Source organism: Gekko japonicus, unplaced genomic scaffold, assembly GCF_001447785.1.
Source record: "Gekko japonicus isolate JY-2015 unplaced genomic scaffold, Gekko_japonicus_V1.1 scaffold849, whole genome shotgun sequence".
NCBI classification, from domain to species: Eukaryota; Metazoa; Chordata; class Lepidosauria; order Squamata; family Gekkonidae; genus Gekko; species Gekko japonicus.
The window spans coordinates 64,347-77,866 of NW_015163112.1; the positions used below are offsets into that span (position 1 = coordinate 64,347).

The 13,520-nt window shown below is 50.5% G+C and overlaps 1 protein-coding gene across 1 annotated transcript in view; it reads right to left on the minus strand.

The window, feature by feature from the left end:
• Nucleotides 1-1,054, minus strand: part of LOC107106641 (nuclear factor 7, ovary-like) — a 13,611-nt gene extending 12,557 nt beyond the window's left edge. Inside the window, exon 1 of the mRNA XM_015406819.1 lies at nucleotides 1,028-1,054. Within this exon, the coding sequence (XP_015262305.1) occupies nucleotides 1,028-1,054 (27 nt within the window). The remainder of the gene's footprint in view (nucleotides 1-1,027) is intronic.
• Between the last annotated feature and the right edge of the window lie 12,466 nt (nucleotides 1,055-13,520).

Genomic DNA, 13,520 nt, shown 5'->3' on the forward strand with positions numbered 1-13,520 from the left:
TTTAACAAACACGAGACACGTGACTTTCCAAGGAGCTTCTGCTGTTCCAACTAGGTTTATTCATACATACCCTAAGCCTAAGGTCTGTTCTGTCTGAGCACAAAAAGGGGGAACTACAGTGAGAATAGGCGCTGCTGTGGCTCAAGTGGTTAAGACGCACCTCCGGTGATGTCAGGGGCGTGTGGCATATGCAAATGAGTTATGCTAATGATCTCCTGCACCTCTTTTTCTACAAAATGACCCCTGACTGCGTATCTCTATATACCAGAAGCTGCAGGGCTACTATTAGAGGAAGGAAAGTTGACTGCATGCTCAGGAAACAGGATGGTGGACTGGCAGGGCCATTCTTAAATTCTTTTCCTTGATCTTCAGGACTGCACATGTTGTCAGTGTGTGCATGCAAGTCGCCGGCATTTTTTAAAAATGGGGCTCCTGTGCTATTCGGAGGCAAAGGAGCAGCCGGCCGACCTATTCCTAGCACTGAGACGCAGCAAAGGAAAATGCATTTTGGCATTTCACCATCACACAACGCAGAGACTTGGCCCTACAGAAAAATGGGGTGTGACAGCTTTTCCCTTGAAGCGTGGAAGGTTTGGAAGCTCAAAAACAGCACTATAGATTCTGGGCAGAAACGCACGGAATACAGAAAAAGAAAATAGATTTTATTTTCCATATGTACAAACAACCGCCTCGAAGCCATCCGTAATTCTTCCCGTGTCCCTGAATCTCTGGAGGGACCGCGCCCCACACGCCTGTATAACTGGGCCCTGTGGGGGGACAGGACAGTTGAAGACCACAGTAGACCAAGCCCACCGTGAGAGAGACAGAAAGGCCACAGTTCACAGACTCTTGACTGAGCAACTGAGGGGGAAACATAGAGAGAACTATATGAGAACGGAAGAAAGCCCCGGAGGTGGGACTGGAGGGTAAAAGTTAAATTAAAGAAGAGAAATGCATCCCCCTACCCCTCTTCCTCCCCCCAAAAAAGATCTTCCATGACCTCTGGAGCCCTTAAGGCCTAGTTTACCCAAACAGCAGATGAGGCAGTAAGCATGTTTCTAGACTGTACCATTTCAGACTACAAACGGGAGGGGGGGGAGGACACGAAGGGACGGACGGATGCATGGGTGAACTTTTAACACTTCACTGCATGTAGAAAACCTGGAACTGGATCCTACGAATGAGTTCCTAGGCTCCGAGCTTTGTCGTCCCAGAGGAGGATTCTACCCTGGCTTTCTCCCTGATACACCAGCTTTCTGTGTACACGGGATTTTAAAAGAAAGACTCACAACCCAGCAATCGCCCACCTGCGGTTTGAAGTGGTACAGTCCAGAAAAAAGGTTCTCTTTATGCGTCTGACCGTTATGGAGCAGGCCAGACAAAACCAATGCATCCGCTCTAAGCCCCGAAGCGGACCGCTCCAAAGTAACCAACACAGGGTGTAAAGGTGATTTCATTCTGAAAAGTGGATCCCGTTGACCGTTTGGGGTCCTGGAGGCGTGCACAGAACTTCTCCTCTACTGTCTTAGGGCATACTGCTACAATGAGCAGACGTTTTGCCCTGCCTCTGTTCACTTGGTAAAAGGTTGAAGGGAGACCCCTCCTGGTACAGCACCTGACAATTCCAGCACCTGCTGACCCGTCTCTTCCACAGGTATAAGTCACCCAATCCCGTACCCTTTCAGAAACATCAACATAGCTGGGGGTGTGGCTTAGGTATACTTCACAGTTCTGACCAAGTCTCCACCTATCAGCTGAGGGGGAAATAAGTCATCTAGGGAGGCCAGATTATCTGAAAAGGCAAGTTCAGATGGCACAGAGCCCCGGGGGGGGGGGGGCAGGAAAAACAAAACTAAACGTCGCCAGGAATTTGGACGTCCCCCCACCGTCCCCACAGTTACCCCCCGCACTTCTGAGAAAGCCCCAAAACTTACTCCTGGAGGTGAACCGGAATAAATATCTGGGTGCAAACTACACCCAACATACATACAACTATAGGCCACGCGGGTCTTCAGGTTCCCTGCCTCCTTGCAAACCTTCCAACCCGTGCCTTTGTCTCCTCCCCCCACTCATGTCCCTTCTCAAAAATATTTCCAAATTAGTATTCTTCCACAACAGTAATAGGAACACCCCAGCACCCAAAATAAAAACCACAGTCGGGACAGTGCCCCACGGAACCCACTTGTGCTTATGCGGCTGATTCTTTATCAAGTAATTCCAGTTTGCACCGTTTCGCTTCTCGCAGCGAAACGTCCACCGAATTCGGCTGAAGCTTAAACGATCACCACCACGGGATCGGGGGAGGGGGGAGAGGTGTCCTGCAGGGGGACCGATGTCAAGGCCTGGGACCTGTCATGGCCACGCTGGTGCCGCTGGAGGGTGGAGCTATCCCGGTAGCTTTTCCCACATTCGTCGCACTGGAAAGGGCGCTCGCCCGTGTGGATGCGCTGATGGCGCAACAGTTTGGAACGGTGGCTGAAGCTTTTGGGGCAGTCAGGGCAGGGGTGAGGCTGCCCGGCGGCATGGGTGAGCTGGTGTTGGGCAAGCAGGCTGGGCAAAGTGAAGGAACGGCAGCATTCCCGGCAAGCATGAGGGTGCATAGTGGAATGGATCAGCTGGTGTCGGGAGAGGCTGGAGTGCCGGGTGAACGACCGCCCACAGTCGGAGCGGACCTCGCGTCCTGCTGAGTGGGTGTGGTTGACGGACGGGAGGCTGGTGCCATGACAATTCCCCCTGCCGTCAGGATGGAGTGGCCCTTCATCAGTGACAAGCAGGCAGTCGTCATCCTCGTCGTCATCCTCACCATCCAGCGCCTCGTTCCACCTGTGGGCGTCACCCTCTCCCACACGGAGCTCCACGATCTCGTTCTCGTGGTCCCCGGACGGAAGTTCTAAACCCTGCTGGAATTCATGGCTCCCAGGCTGGAGCTCAAGGAACGGGTTGGTTTCGTGGTGTCCGTTGTTGATCTCAGAGCTCCAACCATGCTCGTACTCCCCCACGCGGAGCTCCAGGATCTCCTCGTCTTGATGATCCTCAGTGAGGAGGCCCGAGCGCAGCTCTCCTTCATAGTCCCCGGAATGGAGCTCCCCTGTCCGTTCCCCATCCTGTGTGTCTGCAATCCATTCATATTCCCACTCCTCCTCACAGAGGCCAAAGCTTTGTCCGAGCTCAGAGTCTCTGCCGTGGAGCTCCACACCAGGCCCCCCTTGCTGCTGCCACTGCAGCTGGTGTACCCGGAGGTGCTGGATCAGGTTGGAGCGGCGGCTGAAATGCCTACCGCACTCCGGGCAGCCGTGGGGGCGCTCCCCCGTGTGCACCCGCCGATGCTGCCGCAGATTGGAACTGAGGCAGAAGCCACGGCCACACACATCGCAGCGGAAGGGACGCTCACTGGAGTGGGTCTTCTGGTGCCTAGCCAGCTTGTAGCGGTCACAGAAGCGCTTCCCACAATCTGGGCACTCACAAGAGGGTTCCCCCGTATGGAGGCATCGGTGGCGGGCCAGTTTTGAGCGCTGCGCAAAGCTTTTCGGACAGTCGGTGCACCGATAGGGCTTCTCTCCGGAGTGAGAGAGCTGGTGTCGCGCCAAGGCCGACTGCCACGGGAACGTCTTTCCGCAGTCAGGGCATCCAAAGCGGGGCTCAGTCCGACGCCATCGGGGCCTGTTCTCGTCTTTGCTGGGAGGGCTATTTTTGACGGTGGTGTCCCAGGTTTCTAGAGGGCTTGTGGCTTCTGAGACGGCCGGCAGGGCATCAGCAACTTCCTCTCCCTTCGACGATACCTGTTCCTCGCTCTCAGACTCACTTGAGACTTCAGCATCTTCTGGAAAGGGTAAGAAAGAGACCAGGGGAATTATGGGAAGGCTGCTCTATTGTGTAATGATCTCTCCTTTTCCAGCATCACTCACAAACCCTGAGGCACTGTGAAATCCCTCTGTCACCCTTGGTTGTTAAGCCTGTTTCAGAAGCAGGGTTGCCAGGTAGTGCCTGGCAACTGGCAAGAGGGTTGAGGGGGGCTGCATCCCAGGAGAAAAATAAGAAAGATTAGGCATTGTCTACTTCCAGGATGTTCTGACCACAGAGTTTCTGGTAATGCCTAGAGCTACCACTGTTATTTCCAGGTAGCTCTAGGAATCGCCAGGAACTCTATGAGCAAAACTTCCTGTATGTAGATGAGGCCTTATTTTTCTTTTTTAAAATTTTTGTCCCCAGGACGACAGCATGCCCCCTCTGGCCCCAGTTTCCACCCACCAATCAGGTGAATTACCTGGAAGTCTCCCACCATAAGTGGGCAAATGGGAACCCCCGCTCCAAAGTCATTAAGGACCAAAAACGTTATTTATTTATTTATTTTTATTCTTCCCTTATGATTGCACCTTTTATTTCATTGTACTATGTACAATGACAATAAAGTATATTATTATTATTACTACTACTACTACTACTACTATTACTACTACTACGAAGGGAGACTGAGATTATCTTTATTTTTATATATATATATATATTTGCGTGTGTGTTTGTGTTTGTCCAGAAATCATGGTTGTCTTCTGGCGACCCCTACTGGAGGCTTGGACATTTTCCAGAGAGGTGGCTTGATTAGCCTGTCTCTGCCTCCCACCCCCGGTATTCCTTGGAGGTCTGCCTTCCAAGTACTTGCCAGAGTCGGTCCTGCTTAGCTTCTGAGATCTGACAAGATCGGGCTTGCCTGGTCTACCCAAATCAGGGTGAAGACTGAGATTATCTGAACGTTGGGAGTCTAGGCCAAGGTTCGTACTAGAAAGTTGTGACACGAAACCTTTACATGAGTCTTATTTTTATTTTTGTCATTTACTTATTGCATTTCTGTACTGCTTCTCTTCCGCTAAGAGCTCGTAACTATTCTGAACACAAGTCGTAAAGCTACTCTCCCCCTGCCCCAATGATGAGTTTGCAAAAGTTTCACGCCTTGAATTCCAGAGCGGGATGGGAAAAAATGTCCCCCCCCCTCAAAGCCAAGGTCTGCCTGCTTAGGGAGGAACATCTGTATCCTGCTTTTTCTATTCAGATTGTCCTGGGAGGCTCAGGTCAAACCAGTGACACACTCATCAGTGAAAAAGTGGAGGATCTTTTAAAAAGGGAGCACAATTTTAAGCAGCAACAGAGAACCAAACAAAACCAGATCCTGCATATTTGTCCTGCTAACAGTAGCTCCTGCATAATAATAATAATAATAATAATAATAATAATAATAATAATAATAATAATAATAATAATAATAATAATAATAATAATAATAATAATAATAATAATAATAATAATAATAATAATAATAATAATAATAATAATAAACTTTATTGTCATTGTACATAGTACAACGAAATTAAAGATGCAATCATTTCAGTGATCTATAACAATGTTCATATACACTCACACACCATTCACTACTGTCCCATAACTCCCTTAAGATTCACATAACAACTTAAAACCACCAATGTCACCCAAATTCCAATTTCATACAGCATTTAAGGCGATAATAGCTCTCGAATAAAAACTATTTTTTAATCTATTTGTCCTTGCTTTAATTGTCCTGTATCTTCTGCCCGAAGGCAGCAGTTCAAACAGGGAATGTTCAGGATGTGACAAGTCCTGCAAAATGTTCTTTGCTTTTTTCAAACATCGAGAACTATACAATTCCTCCAGGAATGGGAGAGGGCAGCCAATGATCCTCTGGGCTGTAATAACAACTCTCAAGAGTGCTTTCCTCTCCACAGCCGTACAACTGGCAAACCAGGCACAAACGCAATAGGTTAAAATGCTCTCTATTGAGCAGCGATAGGACATCAATGTTTTCTCACTCAAGTTATTGGCAGAAGGCTCATTGCACTAGAGGAACGCACCACCGTTAGGGGAACAGGTCTGCAGCACCCGTCCCAAACTTATGCAAACCAAAAGAAGAAGAAGAAGCAAGGAGGTGCTTTCCTGAAGAGTGCCACTGGTGCAGCGTATACTAGGAGGCCCAATATGACAGGTATGAGGGTCACTGGCCAGGAAGGGCTTCAGAGAGAACAACGAGCACCTTGACCTGGGCCTGCATGCAAAGTGGCTTCAAGCATGGATGGCTTCAAGAGGGAATTAGATAAGCATAGGGAGCAGAGGTCCATCAGTGGCTCTTAGCCACAAGGTATAGATAGGGACTGGGGCAAGTGATGCACTGTCTTCTTGGTGCTTGGGGGGGTGGGTCAACAGTGGGAGGGCTTCTAATGTCCTGTCCCCACTGGTGGACCTCCTGATGGCACCTGGTATTTCTGGCCACTGTGTGACACTGGGTGCGTTCAGACGGGAGCTTTATAACGTTTGCTATGCCGGTTTCAATCGTTGTACTTACCGGCGTTCACACGAACGAACATCTGTCTTCCCTCCCTAACCGGTGTACAGCCCTTTACACCGTTGCACTCTGCCACTAGGTCCCAAGTGGTGGTAAACTGAGTGCAACGGTGGCTGCTCCCCCCACCCCTTCTGTCTGATTGCTCTCAACCGGTGCCTAGCCACTTCCGTTGGAAGCCTGAGGCTTCCGGCTTTCCCCCGCCATTTTTTTAAAAAACAGAGCGATATGCGCTTGGGCGAAGCTTCGCTCTAAGCATTTGGTTGTTGTTGTTTTTTTAAAAGCCCTTACTTTAACTACCCTCGCTGGCGGCCGGGACCGCGGGGCAGGCCGCAATGGAAGCTCTCGTACTCGGCCAGGTTGTTAAAGCAGGGCGCGGCGGGGTACGGCAGAGGCGTGCGCTCCGAGTACAGCGCCAGCAGCGGGTCAAAGCGCTGTAAGCTCAAGTCCAGGCGGTCAGGGCTAGGCGATTGCTCCGAGCTGCTGCAGCCGCCCCCGCGCCGGCTCCACCCCCCTTTATATTGAGGAACGCCGACAGGGCATTCCTCCGGACCTCGTGCGGCCCGCCGGCGGCATTTTCGGTGGCCCTAGGGCCGGGCCGCCAGCGCCGAGCCGCTGCACCCTCTCTCTGGTGCCGCCTTCGGCAGCACCCCTGGCTTCACCTCGCCCCTCTTCCTTGCCGCCATCCCTTGCTCCTCGGGGCCGGCTCCGGGCGCGTCCGGGGCTCGCCGCTTTCCTTGCCGCTGGCGCGGCCGCCTTTGCCCCGATCTGGGGACCGCCGCCCGGTAAGCCGTCTTGGGGTTCGGGGGGCGTTGGGGGTCCCTTCTCCGACCTGCCGGGCGGTGCCTCTTGGGCCCGGACGTCGGGAACGGGACAGCTAGAGCCGACATCGGATTTTAAATGACCCTCTGGACGGTGCTTTCTCTCCAGCATAAATACTTAAAGGAGGCCAGTGTGATCGCGTTTCTGCCGGTATAAACTGCACCGGTTCCAACCGGTGCAGTTTATGCCGGCAGAAAGCAGGCTTCCCAAAACCGCGGCACACACGTCATCGTCGCTTTTTTGCCGGCGGTGGTGGTGGAGCCCGAAAGCCGAAGGGGCGGCCTGGCCAAGCGGCGCCCCGGCACCGAGCTCTCCGCGCCGCCCTCGCATCGGCCGGACGGGCTCCCCGGCCCTCGCTGGACACCCCCCCTGACGCGCCGTGTCAACCCCTGACACCCTTGCGTGCGCGCGCGCTTTTGCAGGTAGACTGCCTCCGACCCTGGGTGCTCCTCGAGTCCCAGCGAGAAGGGCAGACAATAAAAATACGCCAGTCAATAGAAACGTATCAGGTGACCCAAGGGAGGGGGTGGCTTTTGAGGCTCCGTTTGTAATAGTTACCCTTTGATTAAAGATGTTGTGGTACAGTTTTAGCTCTTGACCCATGCTCCCTGTAAGCTGTGGAGTCTTGTGAGTATAAATTTTACTCTGTGTGCGACTGGCATTAAAGTCCATTACCAGGAAGTGCCCCTAAATAACGAATAAAAAAAGGTACATTGCAAAAAAAAAAAGTGTTTGCATTGCTAAAATCTCATTTAAATGTCGCAATGGTTTTACGGCTCCCGTTTTTTTCTTCCCGTCGGAAACGGGTCCAAGTGGCTCTTTATGTCTTAAAGGTTGCAGACCCCTGCACTAGAGGAACGCACCACTGTTAGGGGAACAGGTCTGTAGCACCCGTCCCAAACTTATACAAACCAAAAGAAAAAGAAGCAAAGAGGTGCTTTCCTGAAGAGTGCCACTGGTGCAGAGTATACTAGGAGGCCCAATATGACAGGTATGAGGGTCACTGGCCAGGAAGGGCTTCAGAGAGAACAACCAGCACGTTGACCTGGGCCTGCATGCAAAGTGGCCACCAGTGCAGATGGCACCATGCGTGCCGTTAATCCCAGACAAAAGCCTGACTGCCACATTTTGCACCCTCTCCAAGGGTAGCCCCACAAACAGCATGTTACAGTAGTCCAGCCTGGAGGTTATGCTGGCATGGGATCAGTGTGGCAAGGTCAGCAGCAAGGCTCCCTCTAAGCTGTGGAGTAGGCTTACCAAATCGCGCCAAATCGCGCCTTCGCAGAATCCGTGCCGCAGGGACGGCAAGACGCATTGCACCGCCGTTGCCAGGACATGACGCTACGCGTCACTCTGGCAATGGGGCAACGTGTCTCACCGTCCCCGCGGCACGGATTCTGCGAAGACATGCGGATCCCCCACCGCGACTTGGCAGCCCTACTGTGGAGTCTTGTGAGCAAAAACTCTACTTTGTGAGCTACTGGGATTAAAGCTGTGAGCGAACAATTTGGCCGCTGCAGAACTTGGTTTGCTCTGGAGCCCTCCTTCCTGAGCTGAGACAAAAAGGTGTGAGCTGGAGGCTAAAAAACTGTGAGCTAGCTCACCCAAACTCAGCTTAGCGGGAACACCGGTCAGCAGGGCCTACAAAGGGTGCTCACCCACAAGCAAAGTGTAACTGAGAGAAGGAGGCAACAGGACGAGCCTGTTTGTCTATCAACAAGAAGGGTCCTTGCCCAAGATATCCGAGAAGATACCCTGGTTCCAAGTCTCACACTTGTCACAAGAATTCTCTGCCAGTACAGAACAGGCTGAGACCATGTCACCGTTTGAGGGACTTGTAGGTCGCCGGTTTGGCGAGGCCAAAGGACTCCATGAAATTGCTGAGCGGTCGGGTTAGAACGGATAAAAGGAAGTCCTTCTTCACCCAAAGAGTGATTGACACTTGGAATTCACTGCCACAGGAGGTGGTGGCAGCTACAAGCATGGACGGATTCAAGAGGGAATGAGATAAGCATATGGAGCAGAGGTCCATCAGTGCCTCTTAGCCACAAGGTATAGATAGGGGCTCTGGGGCAAGTGATGCTCTGTCTTGGTGCTTGGGGGGCGTCAACAATGGGAGGGCTTCTAATGTCCTGGCCCCACTGGTGGACCTCCTGATGGCACCTGGTATTTCTGGCCACTGTGTGACACAGAGTGTTGGACTAGATGGGCCTTTGGCCTGATCCAACATTGGCATCTCTTATGTTCTTATGTCTGGGGCAAGTGATGCTCTGTCTTCTTGGTGCTTGGGGGGGGGGGGTCAACAGTGGGAGGGCTTCTAATGTCCTGGCCCCACTGGTGGACCTCCTGATGGCACTGGTATTTCTGGCCACTGTGTGACAGAGTGTTGGACTGGATGGGCCTTTGGCCTGATCCAACATTGGCGTCTCTTATGTTCTCTTATGTTCTTAAGATATACAGACTCTTAGTCACACCCTCTCCAAGACATCGTCAGAGATCTCACGCACTATGGCATTCAGACTGCCAAGGTCGACTAACCCAAAAAGACTGGGAGTATGCCCAGAAATCCCCTAATGTGTCCTCAAAGGTTTTTAACATCAGATTTAATTCCTTTAAAGTTTTGAACTGCTGGTACCTCCATCCTGCCCGATTGCATAGAATCAGCTCACCAAGTATACCGAAACTCTGCTGGAAAGAATGTGGGTTAGTAGCTGACTATATCCACTGTTGGTGGCTCTGCCCTGTAATTAATCAGTTTTGGCAACAGATTTACAAGCAGATAGTAATCATTATTGGAACTGACTTACCGTTCAGAACTGAAGTAGCCTTGTTGGACGCTTGGACAGATGCTCCTGAAAGCACAACAAAACAAGCGTTAGTACTGACTTTACTTGCAATAGCCAGAATTTGCATAGCCCAAAAATGGAGGGATACACTATATTTTTAATATGCTAGTTGTGATAATTTCATGCCAAGTAAAAATGTCCATAGTCATATTTTATGTTCCTAAAGTAACAGAATGACTTTCAATCTGGAAAAGACAAAAGAAATGCTAATGTAGCATTTTTTTGCAATTTTTCCGAAAATTTCCGTTTTTTTCCGGGGGGGAAACGGAAAAAAACTGGGGGGTTTTCCGAGCTTCAAAATTTCCGGAAATTTTACATCTTTAGTCCCACTATTCAACAATGGCAGAATAAGCTGTGGGAACACTTTGTTTGTGGGAAACCTTCCACACACATGGGGGTATTTACGGGGGAAGGTCTCAAAAAACCTTCCAAGTAGTGGTTCCCAGTAGTGGAGTACCTAATAGAAGGGGATGTTATTCCGAACAATAAACATTATTAAAGTTTACTGTATTTCTCACAGTTTGGTATACCCACTGTAATACTGCTGTTGAAGGACTTATAATTCTCCATGCATTAAGGAAGTCGTTGTACTCTTGACTATACCTAGAGAGCTTTGGTGCATTACTTGTATATTGTTCATCTTTTACTTTGAGAAAAATAAAAAAACAAAAACAAGCAGGGTCCTTGCCCCCAAGACCACTTATCCCGGAATGTACTCAGACCCCATTTTGAAATGTTCTGCTAACAAGGCAAAGAGCTTCCCCGGGCACCTTTGCTCAGCCTCAGCCTCTTGTTGAAAAGCTTGTTTTGGACCTGAGCAAAACACCAAGGCGTACTGAGTTTGCAGTCAGAGATCCATGGCCCTTGCTGAGATTGTACCGGCTTCAACAAGATGCTGAGCCGCCACAAAGTTGCCCAGGGACGCTCTCTGCCTTGCCGGTGTCATGCTTAAATGGGTTTCAGTATTCCAGGCATCTCCACACAATCTGGAGTTGTGGACAAAGGGTCGGCTGGCAGAGGAACCATCGAGAAGCTTTCCTGGTACCCTGGTGCAATTGGAATACTGTGTGCAATTCTGGTCACCACACCTTAAAAAGGATATTATAGCTTTGGAAAAAGTGCAGAAAAGGGCAACTCGAATGATAAAAGGGTTGGAACACTTTCCCTATGAGGAAAGGTTAAAGCGCTTAGGGCTCTTTAGCTTGGAGAAAAGACGACTGAGGGGTGACATGATCGAGGTTTATAAGATTATGCATGGGAAAGAGCAGGTAAAGAAAGAGGTACTTTTCTCCCTTTCTCACAATACAAGAACCCGTGGGCACTCCATGAAATTGCTGAGCGGTCGGGTTAGAACGGATAAAAGGAAGTACTTATTCACCCAAAGAGTGATTAACACATGGAATTCACTGCCACAGGAAGTGGTGGCAGCTACAAGCATGGACGGCTTCAAAAGGGAATTAGATAAGCATATGGAGCAGAGGTCCATCAGTGGCTATTAGCCACAAGGTATAGCTAGGGGCTCTGGGGCAAGTGATGCTCTGTCTTCTTGGTGCTTGGGGGGGGGGTCAACAGTGGGAGGGCTTCTAATGTCCTGGCCCCACTGCTGGACCTCCTGATGGCACTGGTATTTCTGGCCACTGTGTGACACAGAGTGTTGGACTGGATGGGCCTTTGGCCTGATCCAACATTGGCGTCTCTTATGTTCTTATGTTCTTAAACCACTAGGCCATTCAGGTTTGACCCAGAGCATATCACTGATGAATATACAGTGGAGGTGAACAATAGGTTTGACTAGATTTGATAGACAGAGTGCCTGAAGAAGTATGGATGGAGGTTTATGACATTGTACAGGAGGCAGCAATCACCTGCCTTGCAGGACGCTGTGAATAATGCTGCACATGAGGGAGACCCAGAAGGACTCACGGAGGAGAGGAAGTCTCTCCCTTCTGCTGGCCCCGGCTCCCCTCCTCCCCCTCAGCTCCCCTGCACCAGCCTGCCTTCTTGTTCTGCCTTCCCTCTTGGCTCCCCACCTGCCTGCTTCGTCTTCACCCTGCCTCCCCACCCCCACCTGCTCTTCCCACTCACTGGCATCTCATCCACCCCATCTGCTCCTTTAATTCCTCCCCTGCCTCCTGCCGACCTGCCAGGTGTCTCCCCCCCCCGTGTCCATTTGTCTACCAGACTTTCTCCCCCCCCTTTCCCCTTCCTTGGTGGCACAGGAGGCCATTCACCTACCTGTTCTGGGGGGGGGCCACCTCCATGTTTTCACACATCCTCCAGCACTGTTTGGCAACCCAAGACCTCACACAGGAACAGATGGTGCTGCTTACTTTCTAGGGTTTCCGAAAACTTATTCTTAGAGTCTTCGTGTTTTTCTGCAGACCTGAGGTTCCCCCCCGAGTTTGCAAAGACTTGTATCTTGGCCAGTGCTCCCTTCTAAGCTGTGGAGTCTTGTGAGCAGAAATTCTACTTTGTGAGCTACCGGCATTAAAGTGGTGGGCGAGCGATTGGGCTCCTGCATAAATTAGTTGGCTCTGAGCCATCCTTCCTGAGCGAAGACAGAAATTGTGTGAGCTGGAGGCTAAAAAACTGTGAGCTAGCTCGCACGGACTCAGCTTAGAGGGAACACTGATCTTAGCCCTAGGTGGCTCCACTGTGCAATTTTTTAAAAATGAGCCTGGTAGGGGGTATCAAGCAAGAGAGGAAATCTCTTCCCGCCATTCTAGCCATTACTTCCTTCTTCTTCTTCTTCTGCCCGGTCCCCCCACACACCCCTAAGCCCTCCAAACCACCTATTTTCCTCCCCCCACCTGCCCAATCGCTCTGTTCCCCCACCCTCTCTCATCAGCCAGTTTCTCTTCCATCCCCCCTTGACCAAGGCCGATTTTCATATTTAAAAAAAACAACCCGTGATGTGTGCACACGCACGCATACGACAGGGACGAGTTCTGAACCTGCACATCTAGTGAACCCACAACATTGTGCCGGGGGGAAGGAAGTATGGCAGTATCTTTTTACACTTTTCTGTCAGCACGGGGATTCTATCGGCTCTGCAGAAACAGATACTCTAGTTCCGTGTGTCCCCCCTCCTCATGGATGCTTTTGACCATATCTACCGGATATCTAATTCACCGCATCAAAGCACAGTCACGCATTTGATTCATGAACTTGCTGAACTATTCGAAAACCTGCCGATTGCATTGGAGGTCACCCCTGCTTTAACTTTTAATTTCCCTTTCAAACAAGGGCTTATTAAAAACTACAGGTGACGGGGCCATGTTAGAACAAGGCGTTTCACCTTCTCTCGCGTGTAAGAAAGACAGCTTCTTCCAAGGCAACCCTTGCTCCTGGAGATATAGGAATACTCTTCTTAAAATAAAAAAGAGATATACTTCTTTTTTCTACAAAGCTACTGTCATCTTCAGACAATTATTCAGGTTTCAGCAACTAAAGTGAACTGGCAGTCATCCAATGAATCCCCCAGAGCATGG